Source organism: Peromyscus californicus, unplaced genomic scaffold, assembly GCF_007827085.1.
Source record: "Peromyscus californicus insignis strain IS unplaced genomic scaffold, ASM782708v3 Scaffold_23__1_contigs__length_62951481, whole genome shotgun sequence".
NCBI classification, from domain to species: Eukaryota; Metazoa; Chordata; class Mammalia; order Rodentia; family Cricetidae; genus Peromyscus; species Peromyscus californicus.
The window spans coordinates 38,802,513-38,826,470 of record NW_026294534.1 but is presented as its reverse complement, the minus strand read 5'-3'; the positions used below and the strand labels follow the sequence as shown (position 1 = coordinate 38,826,470).

Sequence of the window (23,958 nt, the reverse complement as noted above, 5' to 3'; positions counted from 1 at the left end):
GTCCCTGGGAGTTTCAGCACATGGCTAGCTGACTGTTGACTTTAGGAGCGTGGCAATACAGGAATACCTTGGTGAACGGTCTGGTACACGTCAGGGCTCACTTCATGGCAGCTGGGAAGCAGAGAGGAGGGAAAATGGCTGGTTTTGTGTAGGATTCTAACACTGACACTGTGCCTTTATAATGAAGATTGTTTTGTATTCAACCGAATTACCCACCTCCTTCCACCCTCCCCATGACTACCTCATGGGCATGACATGGATAATTTTCTGATAGTGTGATAAGAAGATGCAACAAAACATCATTTGTTTCCAAAGTGAGCATGTAGGTGCCACTGTGGAAGCACTGTCCACCAGGAGAGGGTAACCGCCAGAGGCCGCCATCGTATACAGGACAAAATGCCAGAGGGGAGAACCGAACTCTGTGTGTCTTACATCTTGGTGCCGCGGCAGAGGGAGCTTGCTTCCGGCTTCTCTAATGGAGTAGGTTTCTGGGAGAGGAACTGGATATTTTGCATCGCCAAACAGTCCAACACGCAGAGCTGCTAGACTCGGGTTCTTCCGTTAACGGCTACTGGGTTCTGCCGTTCCCTGCTGCAGTCCCAAAAAAAAAAAAAAAGGAAAATCAGTGTCTGTTACTGGTCAAGGAAGTTTTATTTAGCCTCACAACCATCTGTAAATTTTATTTTGTTTGGGGAGTCTTTAAAAAAAAAAAAAAAAAAGATTTATTTATTTATTTATTATGTATACAGTGTTCTGTCTGCACATATTCCTGCAAGCCAGAAGAGGGTGCCAGATCTCATTACAGATGTTGTGAGCCACCATGTGGTTGCTGGGAATTGAACTCAGGACCTTTGGAAGGACAAGTAGTGCTCTTAACCTCTGAGCCATCTCTCCAGCCCTTGGGGGAGTCTTAAAACTATATTTAGCTGTTTAGTGTATGTGCACATGTGGAGATCAGAGGACTATTGTAGGAGTCAGTTCTATCCTTCTACCATGAAAACCTTGGGAATTGAACTCATATCATAGGGCACAGTGACAGGAGCTCTCATCATTTGAACCACCTCACCAGCTCTGTGGTCTTCTGTGCTCTAAGACCTTGTTCTGCAGCATGGGTTTACTGAAACAAGGTTGCAGTATAAAATAACCTACAGTCATACATTTGCCCTGTATTTCTTTATTTTATCCCTTTTGATAAGCCAAGGAGAAAATGTGTTCCGCTTACAAGCCTTGAATACCTTTCTAATACTTATTAATTACCTTCTTGGCTGTAGCAAGGGGAGAAATGCCGTAAGCTCGAGCCCCTGCTGAATCCTAGAGTACGGTTTTGTTTTCCCCGTGTTTCCTTTCTGTGGCATGTGCTGGTGAAGGACAGTCGTGGGAGCACCAGGGTCTTTCAAGGGTTCTTTAATGAACTTTCTCCTAGTAGGGGCACATTCTCACCCTCTTCCAGTCAGGTTCATTTTTTTCACGTGACTTGACTTACCTGGAATTAATTCTGCTGTAAGGAAGAGTTAGGATTTAACTTTTATCCTCGCTGACTGGCTAGTTAGCCTTCCCAGCATTTTAAATTAACCATCCCAGCTGGACGGCGGTGGCGTACACCTTTAGTCCCAGCACTGTGGAGGCAGAGGCAGGCGAATCTCTGTGAGTTCGAGGCCAGCTTGGTCTACAGAGGATTTCCAGGACAGCCAGGACTACACAGAGAAACCCTGCCTCGAAAAACCAGTAAGTAAGTAAGTAAGTAAGTAAATAAATAAATAAATAAATAAATAAATAAATTATATATATATATATATATATATATATATATATATATATATATATATATATATATATATATATATAAACAGCCCTTCACTCATCAACAAAGTTAGGAGATAAATAGTATCTTCATGAAATACTTGCAACTTCAAGAGATTAATATTCAAAATGTGTAAAAAGCTGCTGTAGATCAACTTTAAGAAGAAGAAAATCATTGGTATGTAAAATGGACAGAAAATTTCTTAAGAATAAAAAAATTTAAGAAGAAGAAGAAGGAGGAGGAGGAGGGGAAGAAGAAAAAGAAAATGAAAATCAAAGGCTGAAGGAGCTGGCCACCTCCCTACAGGTGCATAGTTCAAGTCTGAACTTGCTGCAGAATGCTGCAGAATCCAAACGCTTGTGAGCCTGGGACATAACACCACAAGTGAAAAATTCCACACCATGAAATCTTATTTCATGCATGCAAGTATTAAAATTATTGTATAAAATTACCTTTAGGGTATGTGTGTAAGTCGCATATGAAGCATAAATGAATTTCATGTTTAGACTCGGGTCCCATTTCCAGACTATCTCATGTACTTTCAATATTTAAAAAAAAAATCCAAGCCAGAAGCAGGTCTGGTCTCAAGCATTTCAGATAAGGCATCCTCCGTGAGTAGTAATTAGATTACCCCTACCCTAGACGATCTTCAGGCTGGTGGGGTGTGGAATGTGGGTACACATGAATTCTCTTCTGTTGTAGGAACAAGTATAGTGAGGATATAAAGGGGGCTTTCTCTTTTAAAATGTGTATGGTATTTTGCCTACACGTGTGTCTTGGCATCTTGTTCATGCCTGGTGTCCTCAGAAGCTAATGGACATTGTCTGATCCCCTGGGACTGGAGTTACAGGCAGTTGGGAGTCACCGTGTGGGTGCTGGGAATTGAACCTGGGTCCTCGGGAAGAACCATCAGTGCTCTTCACCACGTAGCCATCTCTCCATCTCCTAAAGGATGTGTTTTTAAAGTCGAGATTCAAAACTCTGGTGTATGTATAGTTTATTTAGTATGATCTCAACTTTGTAAAACCTATGTATTTTTAATATTTATACGCATGTATGTGATTATTTATAGTAAACAGCCTGAGGAAGCATCACATTGTTAACTGAGATTACTCTTCTATAGTAAGGATAAAGGGATTTAAAAAAAATCCTCTTAGTTCTGCAGTTTTGGTAAAAGTCACACAAGTCCGTTTTAGCCATTTCTCAGCCTTTTTACAGGAGGTGTAGCAGGAATGTCTCCAGATGGACAGTGGGTTTGTGTTGTCCCGACAGATCCCCTGTGTGAGTGCTCACGCTTCTCCATCCACTCTTCCTCCCTGGACAGTTCTTACCTGGATGGGCTCCGTAGTGTGGCGTTGAGCCGCAGGTTGCGGGAGGAGGCCATCTTGGCGCACTTCCGTTTGTCTGGACAGTGATTGAACAAGTCCTCTTCATCTTGCTGACGGTCCTGCCTTCTTGGCTGGCACGGCCACTTACATTCACGAACCATCTTTCAAAACCAAGTCATCTGACAAGCAAATATTTCTTGGCTCTTAGCGGAGAGGAGAGGTCAGGTTAAAGTGTTTGCTTGACCAGTCTGCTCTCTTCCTTCGGTGGAGTAAAAGCACAAGAAAGATCAAAAGCACTTGCTCAATTACTGGAACCCCCAGGACACATTTTGTTATGTTTTCAAAGTTTTCTGTTTTGCTTTTCATTCTGATTTATAATATAACTATAATAAATAAAGATAAATCACAAATTTTGATGCAGTACTGGAAGATTTCCTCTCTTCTGTCCCAGTTCAGGCCATATATCGAGTGTCACCTTGACGCCAGTCTTCTTATTGTCATTTGCTCAAATGCACTTACTATTAATGTGTCCAGATGGACCTTTAAAAAAAACAAACAAAACAAAACAAACACAAAAAAACCAGGGTCTCTCTATGTTTCCTTGGCTGTCCTGAGACTTGCTATGCTGATCAGGCTGGCCTCAAACTCGCAGAGATCCTCCTGCCTCTGCCTCTGCCTCCTTCCCAAGGGCTGGGATTAAAGGCATGTGCCTGCTGTACCCAGCCATAAATGGAAATTTTCAAAAAGGATAATTTATAATCCCTAATCCTTCCTTTCTAAATGTCATTTATTTAACCAGCGTTTATTACATCCTGACTATGCTCTGAGGCAGGCTCTGTGCTTAGGGACACGGGGCAAGAGCAGGGCTGAGGGGGACCTGGAGCACAGAGCGTGCTGTGGGTGGTAACTTCTGTACAGGTGAGCAGGTAGCCGAGGATTCCTGGTCTGCAGAATGGCATGATGGGGAAATTAAACCAACATTTAGAGTTTTTTAAACTTTATTATTGAATGTGTGCAGAGAGAGAGAGAGAGGGAGGGAGGGAGGGAGGGGAGAAAGGGAGGGAGGGAGGGGGAGAGGGGGAGAGAGAGAGAGAGAGAGAATGAAAATGAATACCACGGGGCTCCTGTGGAGATGTGGAGGACCGAGCACAGTCTTTGGAAGTCGGTTCTCATCTTCTTCCACCAAGGGTTTCAGGAATTGAACTAAGTCGGCGGTTGTGAACCTGCGAAGCTACCTTGCTGACCAATTCTTTTATTTATTTTTTTGTTTATTTGCTTTTAATACTGCCAAATTGTTTCATAAAAGCATTGCATTTGACTGAAGTAACTGATTTTTTTCCTATATTATCACCAGAACTGAGTTTCCTCATGCAGACAAAACAAAACCAAGCCAAACCTTGATAGCTTCATAGGCTTAAAATGCGGCCTCAGTATTGTTGCACTTGGCGTTTCTTTTTATTATTAGGGATGTCGAATGTTTCCTCGTTTTTAATTATTTATTGTCTCCTGTGAAAGGACTTTATTCATTTGGAGTCTTGGCTTTGTTATATACTTGTTACTACCCTTTAAAACAACTTATTGAGGCAACCTTTATGTAACATGGATTAACAATTATTATGTGAACAATACAATGGCATTTAATACAGCCATAGCACTGTGTCACCCAGACCTGTATTTAGTAAGGTTCCCATTTCTCCACGGGACCCGTAAGGAGTCTGAATGTTCCACCCTCTCCCTGTCCTCTGGTAACCAACTGTTAGTCTATCTGTATTCTGCTCTTATGGATTATGTATTAACTGTATGAGATGGAATCATGCAATGTTACTTTTTGTGTTTTTCTTTCACGTAGCCTAGTGAGATTTGTTTATTTTGTTTTTGTAGTAGTACAGTTACTATAGGCAAAAATTTACCCCTTTTTTAGACATAGAGACTTTGTTAGGGTCGGGGGGGGGGGTGTGTTTTTAGACCAAAGGAAAGACGTTACTCGTCTATCACAGTGATTGTCCATTGTCAAGGTAGCAGGAGGGCTGTCGACTTGAGTTTTGGATGCTTGTCCCTGGGGATAGTACTCTAATCTGATGGTTCAGTCTTTAGACTTTGACATCTGTACATATATGCTTAGTGGCTTCACTTATGGATAGAGTACTCAAAAATTATGCTGTACAGACGCAGAAAGTAAAGCATGACATTTACTTTTGAAGTAACTGTAAAGAAGATTGTGTATTAACTTTTTCATGAATGAGAACTTCCGAAGGACAGGTTCTCTGAGTTCACGGTCAAATTTATACCTGTCAATGTCATTCTGCTCCTACAACGGTGGCAGTTAAATACGTGCATATCAACCAGTTCAAAAGGAAAACGCAGAATTATTTGTAAATGTTAGCGACGTCATCACAGCTTGTGGTCACAGCACACTTCCTGAAACTCTTGAATTTTTTCGAGAAATGACTATATGCGTGCCATACTCAGGCTTACATGTGTCGATTATTTGGTACCAGGTATAAGACCTTCCTCTTGTCACTGAGCCTTGCCTCTCCGTCTCCTTCCTCGTCTCTTCAGGCCGCAGTGTGCCATGACAGCCTCCATTAGATGGCAAGGGACGAGAGTCCCCAGATCGAGGTGGACAGCGCACACAGGTGCTCTGGACACACAGCTGTGTGGAGGTCAAGAGGCGTTCTTTAGGTGGTGGGCGTAGACACGGTCTCTTTCTTTGGCACGAGAACTTTTGATATGGTATATAATCCCTTTATCAAAAGAAAAATGTTATTTTCCTGGGCATAAGGCATACCTTATGACATAAGGCAGATTTTGAGAACAAATCGAACAGCGTGATTTTTTAAAACTCAAATTGAGTCCAGACTTCCTCTGTGATTATACAGTAAGCTCGGCAAATGGTTGCATTTGAACACATTGCTTTTAACATCTTTGAGATTCCTTTAACTTAACACAGTTTTACTGTTCACCGGGCCCTATACTGTCTAGCTGTCTTAGTTAGGGTTCTGTTGCTATAATTTAAAATACGAAGAGCAAAATTAGTCGGGGAGGAAAGAGTTTATTTCAGTTTCCATTTTTTCCCCCTTCAAGGAGAATCACAGTCCTCCATGAAGGGAAGCCAGGGCCAGAACGGAACCTGGAACAGGGGCTGATGCAGAGGCCGAGGAGGAGTCTCGCTTACTGGCTTGCTTCTCCTGGCCGGCTCAGCCTGCTTTCTTACACTCCCAGGGTCCCCAGCCCAGCCGTGGGGTGGGCCTTCCCATATCAATCATCTGTTAAGAAAATGGACCACAGGCTTGCTGCCAATCCGGCTGGTACATTTTCTCAATTGATACTCCCTCTTCCCAAATGACTCCAGCTTGTTTCAAGTTGGCATAAAACTAACCAACACACTAGCCCTTGTTTAAATTTTACTTTCCCCCCCCGATGTCCTTTTTGGGGAAAATAAATAAAAATAAAAATAAATCAGAGACTGGGGCTCTTGCAGTAAGTAACTTGCCCCTGGTAGTATAATGAGTTTGTTTCAGGACAAGGATTTGGACCCGGATCTCTTTGGTGCCATATTTTAAGCTCTTAAACTTCTAGATGAGAGGCTCCTAAACTTTAGCATGCAGTAGAAATCCCTGAGCGAAATCCCCAGAGAGTTGCTAGGACCCAGAGTTTGTAGATCTACCACAGAATCCAAGATGTGTGTTTCTGTTGATTGTGCTGGTCCTGGGGGCAGTGTTCAATAGCTTGATGATTCGGAACACAATTCAGTGCCACTTAGGAGCAAATGGGAGAATTCATGCCAGCTTGTGTCCATACCCACTTACGATAGTCTGGATACCGCTCCTGTATAGTCCTTTCTGTCCTCACATGAATCTTAGGGGAGGTAGTTAGTTTCAGGAAGGGTGTGTGGAGACAGGGTGATTACCACCTTTAGAGAGAAGTCAAGGAGAGAGAGAGGCCCGGTTAGGAAAGCTCTCGGCATGGCTGTGTTAGAGCTGGTTACCCTCAGTATTGATTTCTGTGGGCCTCAGAGGCCAGTGCTCTCGAAGCCATTTCCAGATTTCATGCCACAGTAAGGCTGAGTGAAAAAGGTGTCGGGGCTTTGTGTCCGTGAGGGGCTGTTGGGAATTCTCATGCCATTTCCCCAGCTTTCTGAGGCATAGATGAAGAGCTTTGCTGTTCTGATAGATGAACTGATGGGGGAAATCATCTGTCTGAGGTTTTGCTTCCCCTCAGCATGGGGAGAAGGGACCCTGACTGATTTCATATGGAAGAGCCATGCCAATGCCGTGAAGTCATACTCAGTCAGAAGACTTGGTGACCGATGGTGGCTTTCCCGCAGCAGGGCGGTCCCAAACTGCAACCACAACCTGCCATGGCTGCTTCGGCAAAATGAGGGCTGTGAGGGCAAAGGTCAATCTGGAATTGTCTAAACCCCGATCCTGCGGAAAGAAGACTATATAATCTCCCCCATCAGCTTTAAAGAGAGAGGCAATAAGGCAGAGCTAGTCTTAAAGAGATTATGTCTTGAGAAAGTCCTCTTGAGAGAAAAGCGTAAGGCCGTTTTGAAAGGTGACACCATGTTGGCACATGTCTGAATACCGGATGTGCCTGGTTCCGTCAGATGTGTGTCCTCCCTCTCTGGAAGACCTTACAGCAGATGTCACAGTTAGACATTTAAATCAGTCAGACCATCCGAGTCTGAAATGGGAGTAGCCTGAGATGTATGTACAAAGAGAGAGGTCACCACACACACATACACACACACACACACTCACTCACTGTGGTGTGAGTGTGTGTTTGCATGCCGGCATGTGTGTGAAGTGTGCATGTACTTATGTGTACACGTGTGTAGAGGCCAGAGGTCTTTCTCGCTTGTTTTCCATTTAATTAACTGAGCAAGGACTCTTGTTGAACCTGGACCTCGTCTATCCCATGGTCCAGCCAGCCAGCTTTCCAGGGGAGTCCCTCCCTCCCCTGCGCTGGATTACAGGTGGTCTGCTCCCTCCTCAGTTTCCATGTGGGTGCTGGGGATCTGAACCTCACCAGTGTTTTGTCCACGGACCATCCCCCCCAGCCTCTTGTTGCGTATTTTTGTTTCAGAAGTGCTGATATCATTTCTAGAATGATAGCGTTTGGATCCTGGGGCAGCTTTTATTTCTGTTGGCATATCTGCGTTGCTCCAGTGTTCCCTCCAGATTCCAGTTCCCCTCACGCTCAGCTTGGGATCATGTGACTGAAGATGGCCTGCTTCACCTGTAGAGATTTATCTTCTAGTTTTAGGAATGATCTGCTCTACATTTTTGAATATTTGCTTCTTTTATTTTGTTTTTGAAGAAAAATGAGACAGTCCAGAGGTTAAAAAGCATTTGTAGCTCTTCCAGAGATCCAGAGTTCGGTTCCCAGCACCCATGTCATTTGGTTCACAACTGTCTGTAACTCAGCTCCAGGGCAACTTACCTCCACACTCACTCGAATGCTCCTGCACACGTACACAAATAAGATTTGGAAATAAATTTTAGATGCAATAATGCAAATTCTAGGGACAATTGAGAACTCGACGAAAATGCAACCTGGACGCTTAATTCGCAGTTGGAATTAACGTGTGCTCTGACGTGTCTGGTTTGATGGACACCTTACAGTGTGTTTCTTCCTGTTCGTTGTAGGTTAACGAAGCCCTTGTCCTTCGCTGATTGTGTCGGGGATGAGCTGCCATGGGGATGGGAAGCAGGGTTTGACCCCCAGATTGGTGCCTACTACATCGATCACATCAACAGTAAGTTTTCATTTTAGTGAAATAAAGTATATCAAAAAACAAACCTCCAAAAACCTGCATCACTCATACAGAACACTGAATGTTTTACAAAGTCAGTTGCCTTACTTTAAACTGCTGTTTTTTTTCTAATGACTAGTATTCAACTCCAGTGACTACTTAAGTACCTGGGTCATATATAAAGAACTTTTCTTATGGAGACAGAGGATGAGGATGTCTGGGCAGTCTGTTGGGCAGGCAATGGTTTATAATCCAGTATAGGTTAAGGGGGCTGTGGTCTACAGCCACAGGGTGCCTCTATCTATGACCCTTCTCCTCTGATTGGAATTCTCTTATGCTTGTCCCAGGAAGAGTAGAGCAAAGTCCAAGCTGGTGTGGCCTGGTGGCTGGGAAGGGGTGGACACTCATCTGGACGTCAGCATAGCTGTGTGGAAGTGACCCAAACCCCTGGCCTTCTGGCTTGCTGAGGAGGAACTCTTGCCTTTAAGTCTGCCAGGGTGCTGCCAAGGCAGAGAATTGTCATGGCCATGAACTTTTTACAAAGACATTTATTTTTATTTTTTAATAATGTGCCTGTGCATGTGAGTGCAGGTGCCTGTGGGGTTCAGAAGAGAGCCTCAGATTCCCTGAACCGCTCGAGCTGGAGTTACAGGCAGTCGTGAGCCATCTGATACGGATGCTGGGGGCCAGAATTCGGTCCTCTTCAAGCGCACTGTGTGCTCTTAGCCGCTGGGCTTTCTTTCTAGTCCCCAACCCTATACTTCTAAAACAACATACTTGGGGGCTGGAGAGGTGGCTCAGAGGTTAAGAGCACTGAATGCTCTTCCAGAGGTACTGAGTTCAATTCCCAGCAACCACATGGCAGCTAACAACCGTCTGTAACTCCAGTTCCATGGCAAAACACCAAAGCACAGGAGGGGAAAAATAACTACATTCTTGGAGGTTTTTTTTATTCATTTGTGTGGACGTAAGTGCATGTTTACATGAATATTTATGTCTCTATTGAGCCCTTTAAAAGTTTATTCCAATTGTAATACACAGAAGTCAGGATGATTCACTTTATTTCACTTAAAACTATTTTATAGACCTGAGGGAGTCCATAGTTAATTGATTGCCTATAATTGTAATACACAGAAGTCAGGATGATTCACTTTATTTTACTTAAAATTATTTTATAGACTTCAGGGAATCCATAGTTAATTGATTGCCTATTATCTTATTTTTCTTAAATCAGTTCTTACATCAAAAGATTTACAGACAGTGCTCTTTGATATCCTTAGGAATTATATCTCTATAGAATATATCACTTAATGCCCACCAGTGATGGTTTATAGCTGCCCTATGTAGGTATGTAATAAATTAAAAATTATTTATCATATTTTATGTGTGTGGAAGTTTTGCCTGTATGTATGTATGTGTACCATATGTGTGCTGGTGGCCACAGTGGTCAGAAGAAGGCATCTAGTTCTCTGGAACGGAAGCTGTAGGGGTTACCATGTGGGTACTAGGGACCCACAGTGGGTCTTCTGCATGCTCTTAAATGCTAGGCCAATTTCTTTGAGAGGCCAGATAGCTTAATATAAGTGAATTCTTACAGAGAGGTGAGATTCAGGAGCAGAAAGAGCAGATACATTAATGTACCAAGTCAGTTTTCCAAAGAGCACAGCGTGTGTGTGTGTGTGTGTGTGTGTGTGTGTGTGTGTGTGTGTGTATGTGTGTGTTACTGAGAACTCAGCACCTTGTGAGTGCTAAAACTTTGTGCTTTGTTAAAGTTAACTTTTAATTTATGGGGTCTTGAAGTTTTACTTGTTTATTTTTAAGTAAATGTTACGTGTGTGGGTATTTTGTCTGCACGGGTATCTGCACCTCTTGAGTGCCTGGTGCCCAAGGAGGCCAGAAGAGGGTATTGGAGCCTCCGGAACTGGAGTTCCAGATGATTGTGAGTAGCTTTATGGGTCCAGGACTCAAACTGGGTCCTTTGAAGGAGCAACCAGTGCTCATAACCACTGAGTTATCACTCCACCCCAACTTTGTGTTTTTCAAATAAGATTTTCTTGTATTATATTAGTATTAGTATTATAAACAGTTATAATAATATCTATCGCCTGCCTCCATCTAATGTACAGTTATGGTTTATCAGTGGTTAACCATCAAAAGCCGTGCTCTTTAAGAGTGGCAAGGATGAATTTTAGTAAAATTAAGTTCATTTTAAACAGTAGGGTACGTCCTTACATAACTGCAAATACACAATTCACTGGAATATCTGAAAAAGCTATTTAACTTTGTAATACTTTAGATGGATAAAATTAGCCTTCTTCCCATCAAGTAAGATTTGGGAAACCAAAAGCCAACCAGTTGTACAGGTTCAACAAAAATAAGCTGTCATGGTAACCAAGTGGGAACTTGACCTGCCCCAGCTGCCCTTCACCCACCACAGCCCTTTGCTGTGGAAGCCTCCTACAAAGCTATCTTTTCTTTCTTTTTCTGGACCTCACTCTGCCCATGGGTACTGTTTAACGTCTTCTCCATCTAATCCTTCTCTCCTGTTCAGTATCTTTGCCATTTTGTACTGATTTTCAAAGTTTCTTCTAGCGCGCCTGCGCGTGAGTTTGAGACATAGTCTTATGTAATTTCATGCTGGCTTGGAACTTGTTTTTTAGACCATGCTGGCCTCAAAGTCACAGACATATGTCTGCCTCTTTAGGATTAAAAGCACTGGCCACCGCACCCAGCCCTTCAGTGTTTACTTTATATTTTTCTGTCTTAATATATAAATACTGGAAACTCTCAAAATGACTAAACCCAAACTACAAATGAAGAAGCAAGTAACGAATTTCTCCTCAAACCTATCCCTTCCAGATGTGTCCAGCCTCTGCCTGCTCACATGCACCCCAGGAGAGCTATGAATGAAGCCCAGCCCAAAATTATTACTTACATAGACATTGCGTTTTTGTGCATGTGACTTGTTTTGTGTGTTTCTTGGGTGCAAATCTTGTAGATGCTAATGTTGTGTGTCAGCATGTCAAAAGATTTGACATGCATGTATCCCTTACTGGATGCAGTCCTCTTCGTAGCCAGACTCCCTGCAAGCCATGGCCTCAGGGAACTTCACCTCTTTCACCGTTTCCCATCATTTCCCAGAGTCCACTCTTGCTGAGGCCGTCGGAGACACCACAGGATGGTGACAGCTAGGCACCGCTGGAATGCTGACTGCTTTGGTGTGTCACCATGGGTCATTCCTTTTTCCTGGCTTCTCTGGATTGCGTGGGATCTTTCTCCGAGAGGTCCATTTTCAATACCAACCATACCATTCTAGAATTGGTGTGTTCGGATGCCTCTGTTCCCAAGAGGTTTCGTAGGGCCCTCTCCCATGGATTAAGTGCCGCAGCCCATTCGTTTCTGTAGTTCTTGGTACACAGGAAAATTTAAATCATTGGCATCTTGTACTTGGATTTGTTTACACTTTGATTCTTCACCTTTGTGAGCCTCATGGAGGCAGTAACCGCATCTTACACATTCATCCTTGGATTCCTGTCTAACGGTAAACTCAGGAAGGGAGACCTGTGTTAATGGAATTCACACAGGAAAAGCTGACTTTTTTCTGAAGGAAGGATTTGAAGTACGTTTCGAGCATATGTTATACTTCAGGAAGCAACATTCTGAATATATAAAACCTTGATTATCAGAGCATGAATTTCTAAGCCCACCACCACTTTGCTTTATTATATAATTGTGGCTTCGCGGCCTGATGGATTTACTGTGCCTCGAAGGACCCGAGTGAGCAACAAGTAGTCTCCTTACTGAGAAGGAGCTGCTTGCTATCTCATTAATCTTTGAGACATTCCTGCAAAGTAGTTTATCGGGAGCAAATGGTATTATCTCTTCTTAGCAGCTGCTCCACACATATGTTGTGTTTTGACATTGTATAGTTTCAGCATTATTTCCTCTTACTTGGATAAAAAAAATGCAACAGTGAAAGTTTGGTTGCTTAATAGTATTGCTGCAAAACCCTCTTAAATATTAGCGGTGAAGGATTTGACCTTAACAGTGAAAGTAGCCTTGGGGCATGTTTCATGTTTGCGTTCTACAGAGGTGGGTGTACGGCTGCCCGCCGTAAGAACAGGCTATTTGTGCTTACCTAGAAAGCGAGTGTAATGTCTGTGAAGTGTTGATATGACAACCAGGAGGGAGTCACTCTTAAAAGATTTAGTTGTGTGTGTGTGTGTGTGTGTGTGTGTGTGTGTGTGTGTGTGTGTGTGTGTTCGTGAGCCTGCGTGAGTTTATGTGCATCGTGTGTGCGCAGAAGCCCGGGGAGTCAAGAAGAGGGCACGGGATCCCCTGGAACTGGAGTTACAGGAGGTTTGTGGTGCCGTGTGGGTGCTGGGACCACACGGGTCCTCTGCAAAGCACAGTGAGTTAGCGCTAATCCCTGGGCCGGCTCCCCGGCCCCAGGAGAACACTTGCCATAGCTCAGCGCTGCCGTGACTTTTCTTGTAGTGATGGAAGTGTTGTCAACACACAACTGTGCAGACACTACATAGTTTCTCAGTGAACTTTGACCAACGTGTGGTGAATTTGGTCACCTCTGTAGCTCTCAGCCCAAGCAACACAGAATGTTTCTGTCTTCCAGTCAGCCCTTCCTTGACGCTGCATTGTTCAGATTTGCACCAGCACAGCTTAAACTGTAGAACTCACTGTAACAGGCTGCCGTGGGATGGTTTAAGATGCGAGAACTCACTGTGTAGCCCAGGCTGCCCTGCTTGCTCTGTAGCTCAGGCTGGCCTCAAACTCACAGACCTCCTCCTTCCTCCGTGTACCACCTTGCCTAACTAGAAGTAGATTCTTTTATTTGACATGTTTTTTAAAAAAAAAAAAAAACAAAGCCGGGCGGTGGTGGCGCACGCCTTTAATCCCAGCACTTGGGAGGCAGAGCCAGGCGGATCTCTGTGAGTTCGAGGCCAGCCTGGACTACCAAGTGAGTTCCAGGAAAGGCGCAAAGCTACACAGAGAAACCCTGTCTCGAAAAACCAAAAAATAAAATAAAATAAAATAAAATAAAATAAAATAAAACAAACAAAAAATCCTGTCCTCCTTAGGGCTGGAGGGATGGCTCAACACACTAGATCACTTGCTGCTCTTTTAGAGGACCAGGCTCCGTTCCGAGCAGCCACAAGGGGAGGCTCCCAGCCACTTGTAACCCCAGTTTCAGGAGACCCAGCACCCTCTTCTGGCCTCCCATGGCACAGGCATGATGCATATACATACGCTCAGGCATGTGTACATCAAATCACATAAAATAAAGCTTTAAAAATAGATTGTCCTTGCAAAAAAAAAAAAAAAAAAAGAAAAATAGACTGTCCTAATGAATTGAACAATGGCATGGTAGAATATTCTTTAGAAGTACATTTGGCAAGAAACTCATATTCAAAATATGTAAATAGTTTGCCAAAAGTGAATGTTAATGAGAAAAACTAAGTTCAAAATAAACAGCAAACCTAGAGACTTCATGGCCTCCTTTATATTCTTCTATGACATCAATATATTATATTTCTTTTTATTGCTTATTAGTATTCCATTTAAAAATCTATTTTGAATTTGAAATTGTTCCTAGTTGGGGCTATTAGTAAGAAGGCTGCTGTGAGCATTGTTATAGAAGGCTTTTTTGGGGGGAGGGAGGGGCATTTTGAAACAGAGTTTCTCTGTGTAGTTTTGGTGCCTGTCCTGGATCTTGCTCTGTAGACCAGGCTGGCCTCGAACTCACAGAGATTCGCCTGGCTCTGCCTCCCGAGTGCTGGGATTAAAGGTGTGTGCCACCACCACCTGGGGAGAAGGAGAATTTCTATTTCCTCTTTAAATGTTAAAAATGTATCTTTATTTTGTTTTTTTGAAGAAAGTCTTACTGTGTAGCTAGACTGGCCTTAGATTCCTGTCCATTGTGAGTTTCCTGAGTGCTGGGCGCTTGGGTCACGAGCATTCACACTGTCCTTAACTCCAGCTCCAAGGGTTGTGACACTTCTGGACTCTGCAGACACCCACACTCTCACACACACAGAGACACACACCATACACAATTTAATAATGGTAACAACAAATATATATATATATATATGTATATATATATATAAAACAAATATATATATATTGATGAAGCTCATTACACACCTGTTTTTCTCCTTTATGGTTGATAGTTCTGCCTGAGAAATCTCCACAGGTGGTAAAGGCTCCCATGACTGTTCCTAGGTTTAAGGGTTTTTTGTTTTTGTTTGTTTGTTTGGTGTTTTTTGGGGGGGGCGGGTCAGTTTCTAGACAGGGTTTCACTGTGTAGCAGTTCTGGCTGTCCTGGAACTCACTCTGTAGACCAGCAGGCTGGCCCCAAACTCACAGACATCCACCTGCCTCTGCCTCCTAAGTGCTGGGATTATAGGCTTGCACCACCACTGCCTGGCTCTGGACTTAAGTTTTTATGGTGCAGTATTTGTGTGATCCCTTTTTATTTTCTTCACTGAGTTGATTTAGAGCCTAGGTCAGAAGTGGTTTACTATGGTGTGACTACTTCATTCCACTTAACTATGTATTTCTCTGTACTCTGGCTATCATGCCTCCGAGGACTGTGAATGTTCAGTGAGTCGTGAATGAGAGACCTCAGGCTCTTGTTCATTTTCCAGTGTGTATTGGTGATTCTAGATCATGATCATAGGTTCATAGGTGTAGTTACTTTAGAATCAATTTGTTAGTTTCTCCCAAAGGAGCCTCTTGGACGTTTGATACCATCTATAGGTAATTTGGGAAGAGCGATTATTATGATACCATGAACATGATAGAGTTTGCCATTTATTTAAAGTGTTCAGATTCTTGGGGTTTTCAGAATGGAGTTTTTTGTGTGGTGCTGTTGTCTTTCCAATGAATTCATATAAGTTTTTTTTTTTTTTTTTTTTTTTTTTTTTTTTGGTTTTTCGAGACAGGGTTTCTCTGTGTAGCTTTGTGCCTCTCCTGGAACTCACGTGCTAGCCCAGGCTGGCCTTGAACTCACAGAGATCCGCCTGGCTCTGCCTCCCGAGTGCTGGGATTAAAGGCGTGCGCTACCACCGCCCGGCTTCATATAAGTTTTTTTATGGATACAATTACAGTAGTATTATACAATCAACTTTTTTTTTCTTTTTTTGAGACAGGGTTTCTCTGTGTAGTTTTGGTGCTGTCCTGGATCTCGCTCTGTAGACCAGGCTGGCCTCGAATTCACAGAGATCCGCCTGGCTCTGCCTCCCGAGTACTGGGATTAAAGGCGTGTGCCACTACCGCCTGGCTACAATCAACTTTTATGTACATAATGTACATTTTAAGTATGCTGCCGTCTCAGTAAAGACCAAGTTTTAGTCATAAGGGAGTTCTGTCTTTGCCCTTGGCAATCAGCCTGTCGGCAACACAGTGGGAACTGATCTTTGCCACCAAAGATTAGTTTTGCCTTTTTCTAAAGGTTCTAGGAACGGCACTTCAGATCCGTTCACACTGTTGTATAAAGGTGTTCCCTAGTAGTATATGGCTGGGTGGCTGTATCTGGGAATGGATATCTGGGGTTGCTTTTTGTGAATGAACCTTCTGTGAGCTGCCTGTTGTGGACAGACACCACCATGTATTGTGTGAAGACCCGAGACACGTGTGAGCCTGTGATACTGTCGTCACTCGGTCCTGGAGAGTTCCGGTTGCCGTCTGCTCGTGTTCTGTTGTCCTCTTAAACTTCCTGGTGCAGGTGTGTGCAACAGTCTCTGTGTAGTTGTGGCTTGTGTCCTCCTATTTAGTCTTATCAAAAAACAAAAACAAAAACAAAAAAACCCGGAGTCAGATACCGAGGGTGAAAGCTGAAAGATGAGCGAAAGCAGAGCCACAGCCACTAGAAATCCTCCAACCAAATGGGGGGCCGAGATCCTGTCTCTCCCTCCCGAGTGCTGGGACTAAAGGTGTGTGCCACCACTGCCTAGACTCTGTGGTTAACTAGTAGCTAGCTCCGCCCCCTGATCTCCAGGCAAACTTTGTCAGAACGCAAACAAAATATCACACAACAGCTAACGATGTTGAACATCTCTGAATGTATTCATTGCCATTGCTTGTGAATGTGTGTGTGTGAAGAATTTGCTCATATATTTTGCCCATGTTTTTAGTCATTTATCCAATAATGAGTTGCTAGAACTCTTCATGTTCTCTACATTAAAATCTTGTGAACCTTTTTCTTCTTACCCATGGCTTCTCTTTTCAGTTTCCTTACAGCAGATTTGAAGAGCTGAAAATTTCAAAAGTCCAATTAATTTTTAAAAACACCTCCTACTTTTTGAGTTCTAAGAAATCTCTTTTCCTTTGAGAAGCTGTAAAATGTTCTGCTTTTGACTGTAGATCTTTCCTGAAGCATTTACAGTTTAGATTGCTGCTCCACACCAAATTATTTTCGAGCTTTGTGTGAAGTAAAATTGAGGTGCTTTCTTTCCTAAGTAGATATATCATTCCAGGACCGTCTCTTTCTTTTCTTTCTTTAGTGTGCACGTCTGGTTGCATGCATCTTTGTGCACGTGTGGTGTGTGCATCTGTGTATGTGTGCATTCATCTGTGCATACGTGTTAGAGGCCAGAGGTTGTTGTCAGGTGTCTTTCTTTGTTGCTGAACCTGGAGCTCACTGATTTGGCTGGCCAGCAGTGCGCCCCGGGGATCTGCCTCACTCGCTAGCCCTGGGATTATAGAAGCACACTGTTCCCAACTTCGTGTGTCAGTACTGAGGAGCTGAACCCAGTCCCTCAGGCTTTCACAGCAAGCACTTACCCACTGGGCCATTTTCTTACGCCCCACCTCCCCAGAACCAGTTCTTGGGTGGGTACTCTTTTCCTACCGAGTGGTTACCTTTGTTGAAAATGTATTGGTGTATGTCTCAGTGACTGTTCTAGTTCTGTGAAGAGACACCATGACCAAGGCAACCTATGAAAAGAAGCATTTAACTGGAGGCTTACTTACAGGTTCACCAACTCTCTGGAGTCAGTCCATGACCATCATGACAGGGTGTGTGGCAGCCGCAGGCCGGCATGGCGCTGGAGCAGCAACTGAGAAATTACACTTTGCAAGAAGATGGAGGCAGAGAAGGAGCCAGACGGGGCCTGGAGTGGGCTTTAAGTTTTAATAGCCCAGTGACACACAGCAAGGCCGTACCTCCTAATCCTTTATAAATCGTCCATTAACTGTGAACCAAACATTCATATATATGGGGCGTGGGGTGGGCATTCTTATTCAAACCACCACAGAGTACATCTGTCTATTCCTGAGTTTTCTGTTCTATTCTGTTGATCTGTGTAGTGTCTTTATACTCATAGCATACAATCATAATTACAAGGCGTTCATGTCTTGAAATGGGTTGATGTATTTTTTTTTAGGGTTTTTTTTTAATTTATTTTAATTTATTTTGCAATACAATACAGTTCTACATATCAGCCACAGATTCCCTTGTTCTCCCCCCTCACGTCCCCCTCACCTTCCCCCCAAACCCCCCCCCCCCCCCATTCCCATCTCCTCCAGGGCAAAGCCTTCCCCACAGACTGAGGTCAACCTGGTAGACTCAGTCCAGGTAGGTCTAGTCCCCTCCTCCCAGGCCGAGCCAAACAATCCTACATAGGCCCCAGGTTTCAAACAGCCAACTCATGCAATGAGCACAAGATCTGGTCCCACTGCCTGGATGCCTCCCAAACAGATCAAGCCAATCAACTGTCTCACCCATTCAGAGGGCCTGATCCAGTGGGGACCCCTCAGCCATTGGTTCATAGTTCATGTGTTTCCATTCATTTGGCTATTTGTCCCTGTGCTTTATCCAACCTTGGTCTCAACAATTCTCGCTCATATAAACCCTCCTCATTCTCGCTAATTGGACTCCCAGAGATCCACCCGGGGCCTAGTCATGGATCTCTGCATCCAGATCCCTCAGTAGTTGGATGATGTATGTTTTTTAACTTGACTCTTTACTAAAATTGTTTTTCAAAAACCACAAATTTTTATATTTCCTGTGTAGATTGTAGAACCAACTTCTTCAGCTCTTTTTTTTGTTTTGTTTTGTTTTTTTTGTTTTTCAAGACAGGGTTTCTCTGTGTAGCTTTGCGCCTTTCCTGGAACTCACTTGGTAGCCAGGCTGGCCTTGAACTCACAGAGATTCACCTGGCTCTGCCTCTGTGCTGGGATTAAAGGCGTGCGCCACCACCGCCCGGCCTAGAACCAACTTCTATTTTAAAGTCCACGGTGGAATTCTAAATTTGTCTAATTTGCTGGCAGCTCCAGGAAGAACTGACTGCTGCTGAGTCTTCCAGGGACTGAGTAGCTCTGGGTTAGACCCCTGGGTCTGCACGCCCCCTGCTGTGTACCCCACTGAGTTCTATTCAGGTGTGTTTTAAAGCTCCATCTTACAACTCTTTTATCGGCAAATGACGCCTTGTGTAGAAATTCCTTCTCTTCAGATGAGAAGAGCTTTGTCTTCTGTTTTCCAGTCCAGACTTCTCTTTTCCCTAACTTCTTCCCATCTTTTTGCTTTTTAATTTCGGCAGCATTTTAGAGTCTTTGGTGTTTTGAATTGTTGGAAAGTGGCAAGAACAGACATTTGTACTTTCTGGTCTTTCAGTAGACATGACGCTGCCCGTCCCTTTTGTTCTGTTCTTTTGTAGATGTCCTTGATGAGGCAGAAGTACTCTTCAGTCACAGTCCCTGAGACTTCATATGCAGGGCTCTCTTTATGAACGAGTGCTGAACTAGTAACCAGGGTTTTCAGTATTTCTTGAAGTGACTGTTTCTTATTTTTACTAATGGAGTGTAATGTGTTTATTTTTAACATTAAGCCAAATAGACTGTAATTGATAAAATATACAGATGTTTTCAGTATCTGCTGAGATACTTATGTAGATATCCCAATTCCTCTCTCTCTCTCTCTCTCTCTCTCTCTCTCTCTCTCTCTCTCTCTCTGTGTGTGTGTGTGTGTGAGAGAGAGAGAGAGAGACAGAGACAGAGAGACGGACAGACAGACAGACAGAGACAGATTCACTGTATAGCCCTGGCTGGCCTGGAACTCACTATGCAGGTCTGATGGTTCTCAGACTCAGAAGTGTGCCTGCCTCTGCCTCCCCAGTACTGGGATTAAAGGTATGCACCCGCACACCTGGCCTCAACCCCCTTTTAGAAAGTGGCCTGGTCTTGGCATATACTCTGTACATCTTCCTGCACGCTTTAAATCGTCTGTCGATTACGTATGATGCTAATGCGATATAAATGGTTGTTCTGCTATCTGTTTAGACAATAATGACAAGATAAAAAAGAATGCTGATGTTGAATTCTGTTTAAAAAAATCACATTTTAAAAATTTGAGCAGGTGCCTGTGGCAGACAGAAGAGGGTGTCCGGTCCCCGGGCGCTGCAGTTAAAGGAGGCTGTGAGCTGTCCAGCATGAGTGCTGGGAATGAGCTTGGGTCCTCAGCAAGAGCAGCAAGCACTAAGTCACTGAGCCATCTCTCCAGCCCGTGAATTCTGTTCTGTTCAGATGAAGACTCTGCTTTGTTCTTTAAGCGGTCCTTCTGTCATTTAAATTCTTATGTGCAAAAAAACTTCTTAGGGCCAGCCAACTGTGACCAGTTCCATCCCTGAGAAGGTGGCCTGGACTGCGGGAGAAAGGTGTCTGAACGGGAGCTTAGGACCCAGCCAGGAAGCAGGGCTCCTGGGGGTCTCTGCTTCTGTCCCTGTCCCCGCGTTCCTACCTGGGCTTCCCTCCATGATGGAGTGTGTGTGACCTTAAGTCAAATAAATCCCGTCCTTCCCCAAGTTGCTTTAGTCAATATCTTACCATAGCAAGAGAAACCAGGCTAGAACAGGTGGGTCGCTATGGCCTGGGGCTTTTTGCTGTTTACCTAGGATGCCCCACCCCACACCCCATCCCAAGAGCTTTGTCTGGCAACAGCCTCTTCCCCACACTCTTGACAAGAAGTGGATATTTGTTTTGGAGTTTGTTCTCTCCAGTCCATTTGCAGTCTTGTGAGATCTAGGAAATCACAAGAGGTGTCAAACACAAAACCAGAAGTTTCTGTCAGAGTGTTTTTATTTCCTCCCCGGTCCTTCCCCTTGCTTTTCCAGTCTTCCTTTGATTGGGCAGTGGATTCTGCGCTCTGATTTTGGTTGTAATCTCTGGAGTGATGGATGGCATGTGCTAACTCCGTGGTACTCTGAAACAGCCTCCTGGGTAACACGTTTTGTTGGGATTTGAAGAAAAGTTCTGGTATGTGTGATGCTTTATACAGTATCGTTTTCTCTCAACAGAGCACATGATTCTCAAGCCTTTCTGTTGCTTCTCTGTCTGCATCCTCCAAGCCCCCTAGGTAGACAAACTATTTCTTAGAAGGAAGAAAACAAGGAGATAGATTTCTTGGTAATTGCCATAATCATGTAAAACCTAATATAAATGAGACAGATGTGTTGGGATCTACCTCTTCCGGATACTGCTGGAGCCCTGTTAAATTCTTTAAATCCCTATATTGCTGATGATAGACCTTTATTGTAGGCATTCCTTTTAGTGTTAACTTTCCTCTAAGCTGTTGGGAGCCTAAGATAATCTGGCTCCCTGACTGACACAGTTAGACCATTTGCTGACGTCCTAACTGTATCGAGTGGAGGAGCACCAGCCGGACAGCGGGCCAGGCTGCTTGGGTCCTAGGACTCAAGCCTGCCTTGAGGAAGTTGTGCTGCTTGCTGCTGAAGCACAATTTGGGCTCCAGATGCTGTTACCCTTGCCATGACTGTTTGGGACGGTGTGGGCTACATTTGTTTTTCTTTCTGTCACAAGCCTCAGTGAAGCGTTCTCCCAGGCCAGCCAGAGAGCAATTCCCAGGGTGGTCCAGCAAAAGAAATATAATTTGTGTAAATACTATCCTTCATTTGCATAAAGGACTGATCTGGTTGGTGCGAACACAGCCCTTTGTTTGTATGAAAGTGCCACGCCTGGTGTCTCACCCCACTGGGGCTCTAGGAGGCTGCTGAGCTCACTTTTCTAGCCTGCCTGGAGACATGTCCTGGTTGGTCTTTTGTCAACTTGATACAAGCTATCTGGGATGTGGAGCCTTGATTAAGAAATGTCCTTATCAGATTACATGTAGGGAAGTCTATGGGGCATTTCCTAATTAATGATGGACGTGGGAGCACCTGGCTTACTGTGGTGATACCGCTTCTTCAGCAGGTGGCCGATGGCCCTGGGTTGTACGAGAAAACAAGCTAAGTAAGCCATGGAGAGCAAGTCAGTAAGCATCCATGGCTTCTGCGTCATCCTGCCTCCAGGTTCATGTCCTGACTTCTGTCCTGACTTCCCTAAGTGATGAAATATGACTTCAGAATTGTAAGAAGAAATAAAAAACAAACAAACCCTTTTCTCTTAAAGTTATCTTTGGTCATGGTGTTTTGTTATAGCACTAGAAACCCTAACTACGACAAAACACCCCCCTGTGCCACACTGGGTTTTTGGCTATATATATGAATTCTCTTGAATGGATGTTTTAAAATTACTATATTTTTATTAGTTCTTTGAGAACTTTGTACATGCATACAATGTATTTCGATCATATTTATTCCCCTCTCCTCCTGACTTTCCCCAGATCTCTTCCCAACTTTATGCCTTTTTAGAAAATCTCATCAAGACCAGTTTGTGTTGACCATATATTCAAGGGTACGGGATCATCCACTAGAGCATGGTTTACCTACCATAGGTAGCCACACTCTTAAAGAAAACTGACTCTCCCTCCGCTGTCAGGCATCCACGTGTCAGTAACTCCTTAGGACGGGAACTTACGATCCATCCCCCCCCCCCCCCCCCCCCCCCCCCCCAGTCACGAAGATAGCTCCTAAGTGCAGGGCTATTGGGGGTTCAAGCCTAGAGCACTGAGCCTCATACTCAGTACCCTGGTTTTTGAAGCCTGGAATAACTGGCCCCCAGCTCTCCAGGCACGGAGGCTGCCAGCCTCTGGCCCTGTCCACTCAACTCTATATTCATTCCTTTTCTGTTGCTGTGATGAAACACCAGGACAGAGGCACCTTATACAAGAGTTGATCTGGGGTTTACAGTTCTGGAGGGTTAGAGTCCGTGGTGGTAGAGCGGAGGCAGCAGGTGCAGAGATGCGGCTGGAAAGGAAGCTGGGTGCTGAGGTGTCACATCTCAAGCTGCAGGAGAGAGCTGACTGGGAATGTCGTGACTCTGAAACCTCAGAGCCTGTCCTCTGTGACATACTTCCCCCAGGAAGACCACACTTCCTAAGCCACTCCCAGCGTCAACAACAACTGGAGACCAGGTCTCCAAATGCCTGAGACTTGTGGGGGATGTAGCATTCAAACCCCCACAAGCCCCCAGGCCTTGAATAATTTGGGACCCAGGAATGTCAGTACTGAAAGTGCTTCTCACTCATTGGCGGCTAATGCCCAGTTATAGCCGATAGACCCAATGGCTGATTGGCAGCATGGGAGGAGATGCTAAGTTGAAATGATGATAATTTATATATTCCACATATTTTGCCAAATTCAGGAACTTTTCGGGTCCCCCCCCCCCCCCCCGCACCTAGATGTACATTTGACATAGATTCTTCCGCCTTCTGAACTTTCAGATTTTCCTTCTATTTTTTTATTCTTTCCTCGTGTGTTTAGCTTATATTCCATTTGAAGATCCTTAAACTTTGTCATTTCCAAAGCTGTGACCTCCCCCTTTCCTTAGTGTGTGCCTCTTTATCTGCCATGATGTTTTTCTTTGCGATTACTATCAAATGTCTCTCTTGTCTGTTTCCTCCCGGTTGTCTTCACTGTGATCAAACTTTACCTCTGAGAAACTTCTAATCAGCGTTGTCTCCAAAATCTTAAAAAAAGATTTTTTTACCCTTTTATATTTTATCATCTCAGACGCACTTGGGTTCTTAGGAGTACTAAAGGAACATCTTTCTTCGTTTTTCTCGTTTGTGCCTTGGCTTTCTCTCCTGCCCTTTGCCAACTCGGCCATCGCAGCCTTAGCATATATTTTGTAAAAGTCATGCAGACAAATAGGAATGG

The 23,958-nt window shown here is 44.0% G+C and overlaps 1 protein-coding gene across 2 annotated transcripts in view; it reads left to right on the top strand.

Annotated features, from left to right (window-relative positions):
- Wwc2 (WW and C2 domain containing 2) overlaps window positions 1-23,958 on the top strand; it is a 180,961-nt gene that overhangs the window by 62,889 nt on the left and 94,114 nt on the right. For both annotated transcript variants that reach the window (XM_052752268.1, XM_052752269.1), the window contains exon 2: window positions 8,781-8,890. In XM_052752268.1, coding sequence (XP_052608228.1) covers window positions 8,781-8,890 — 110 coding nt within the window. The remainder of the gene's footprint in view (window positions 1-8,780; window positions 8,891-23,958) is intronic.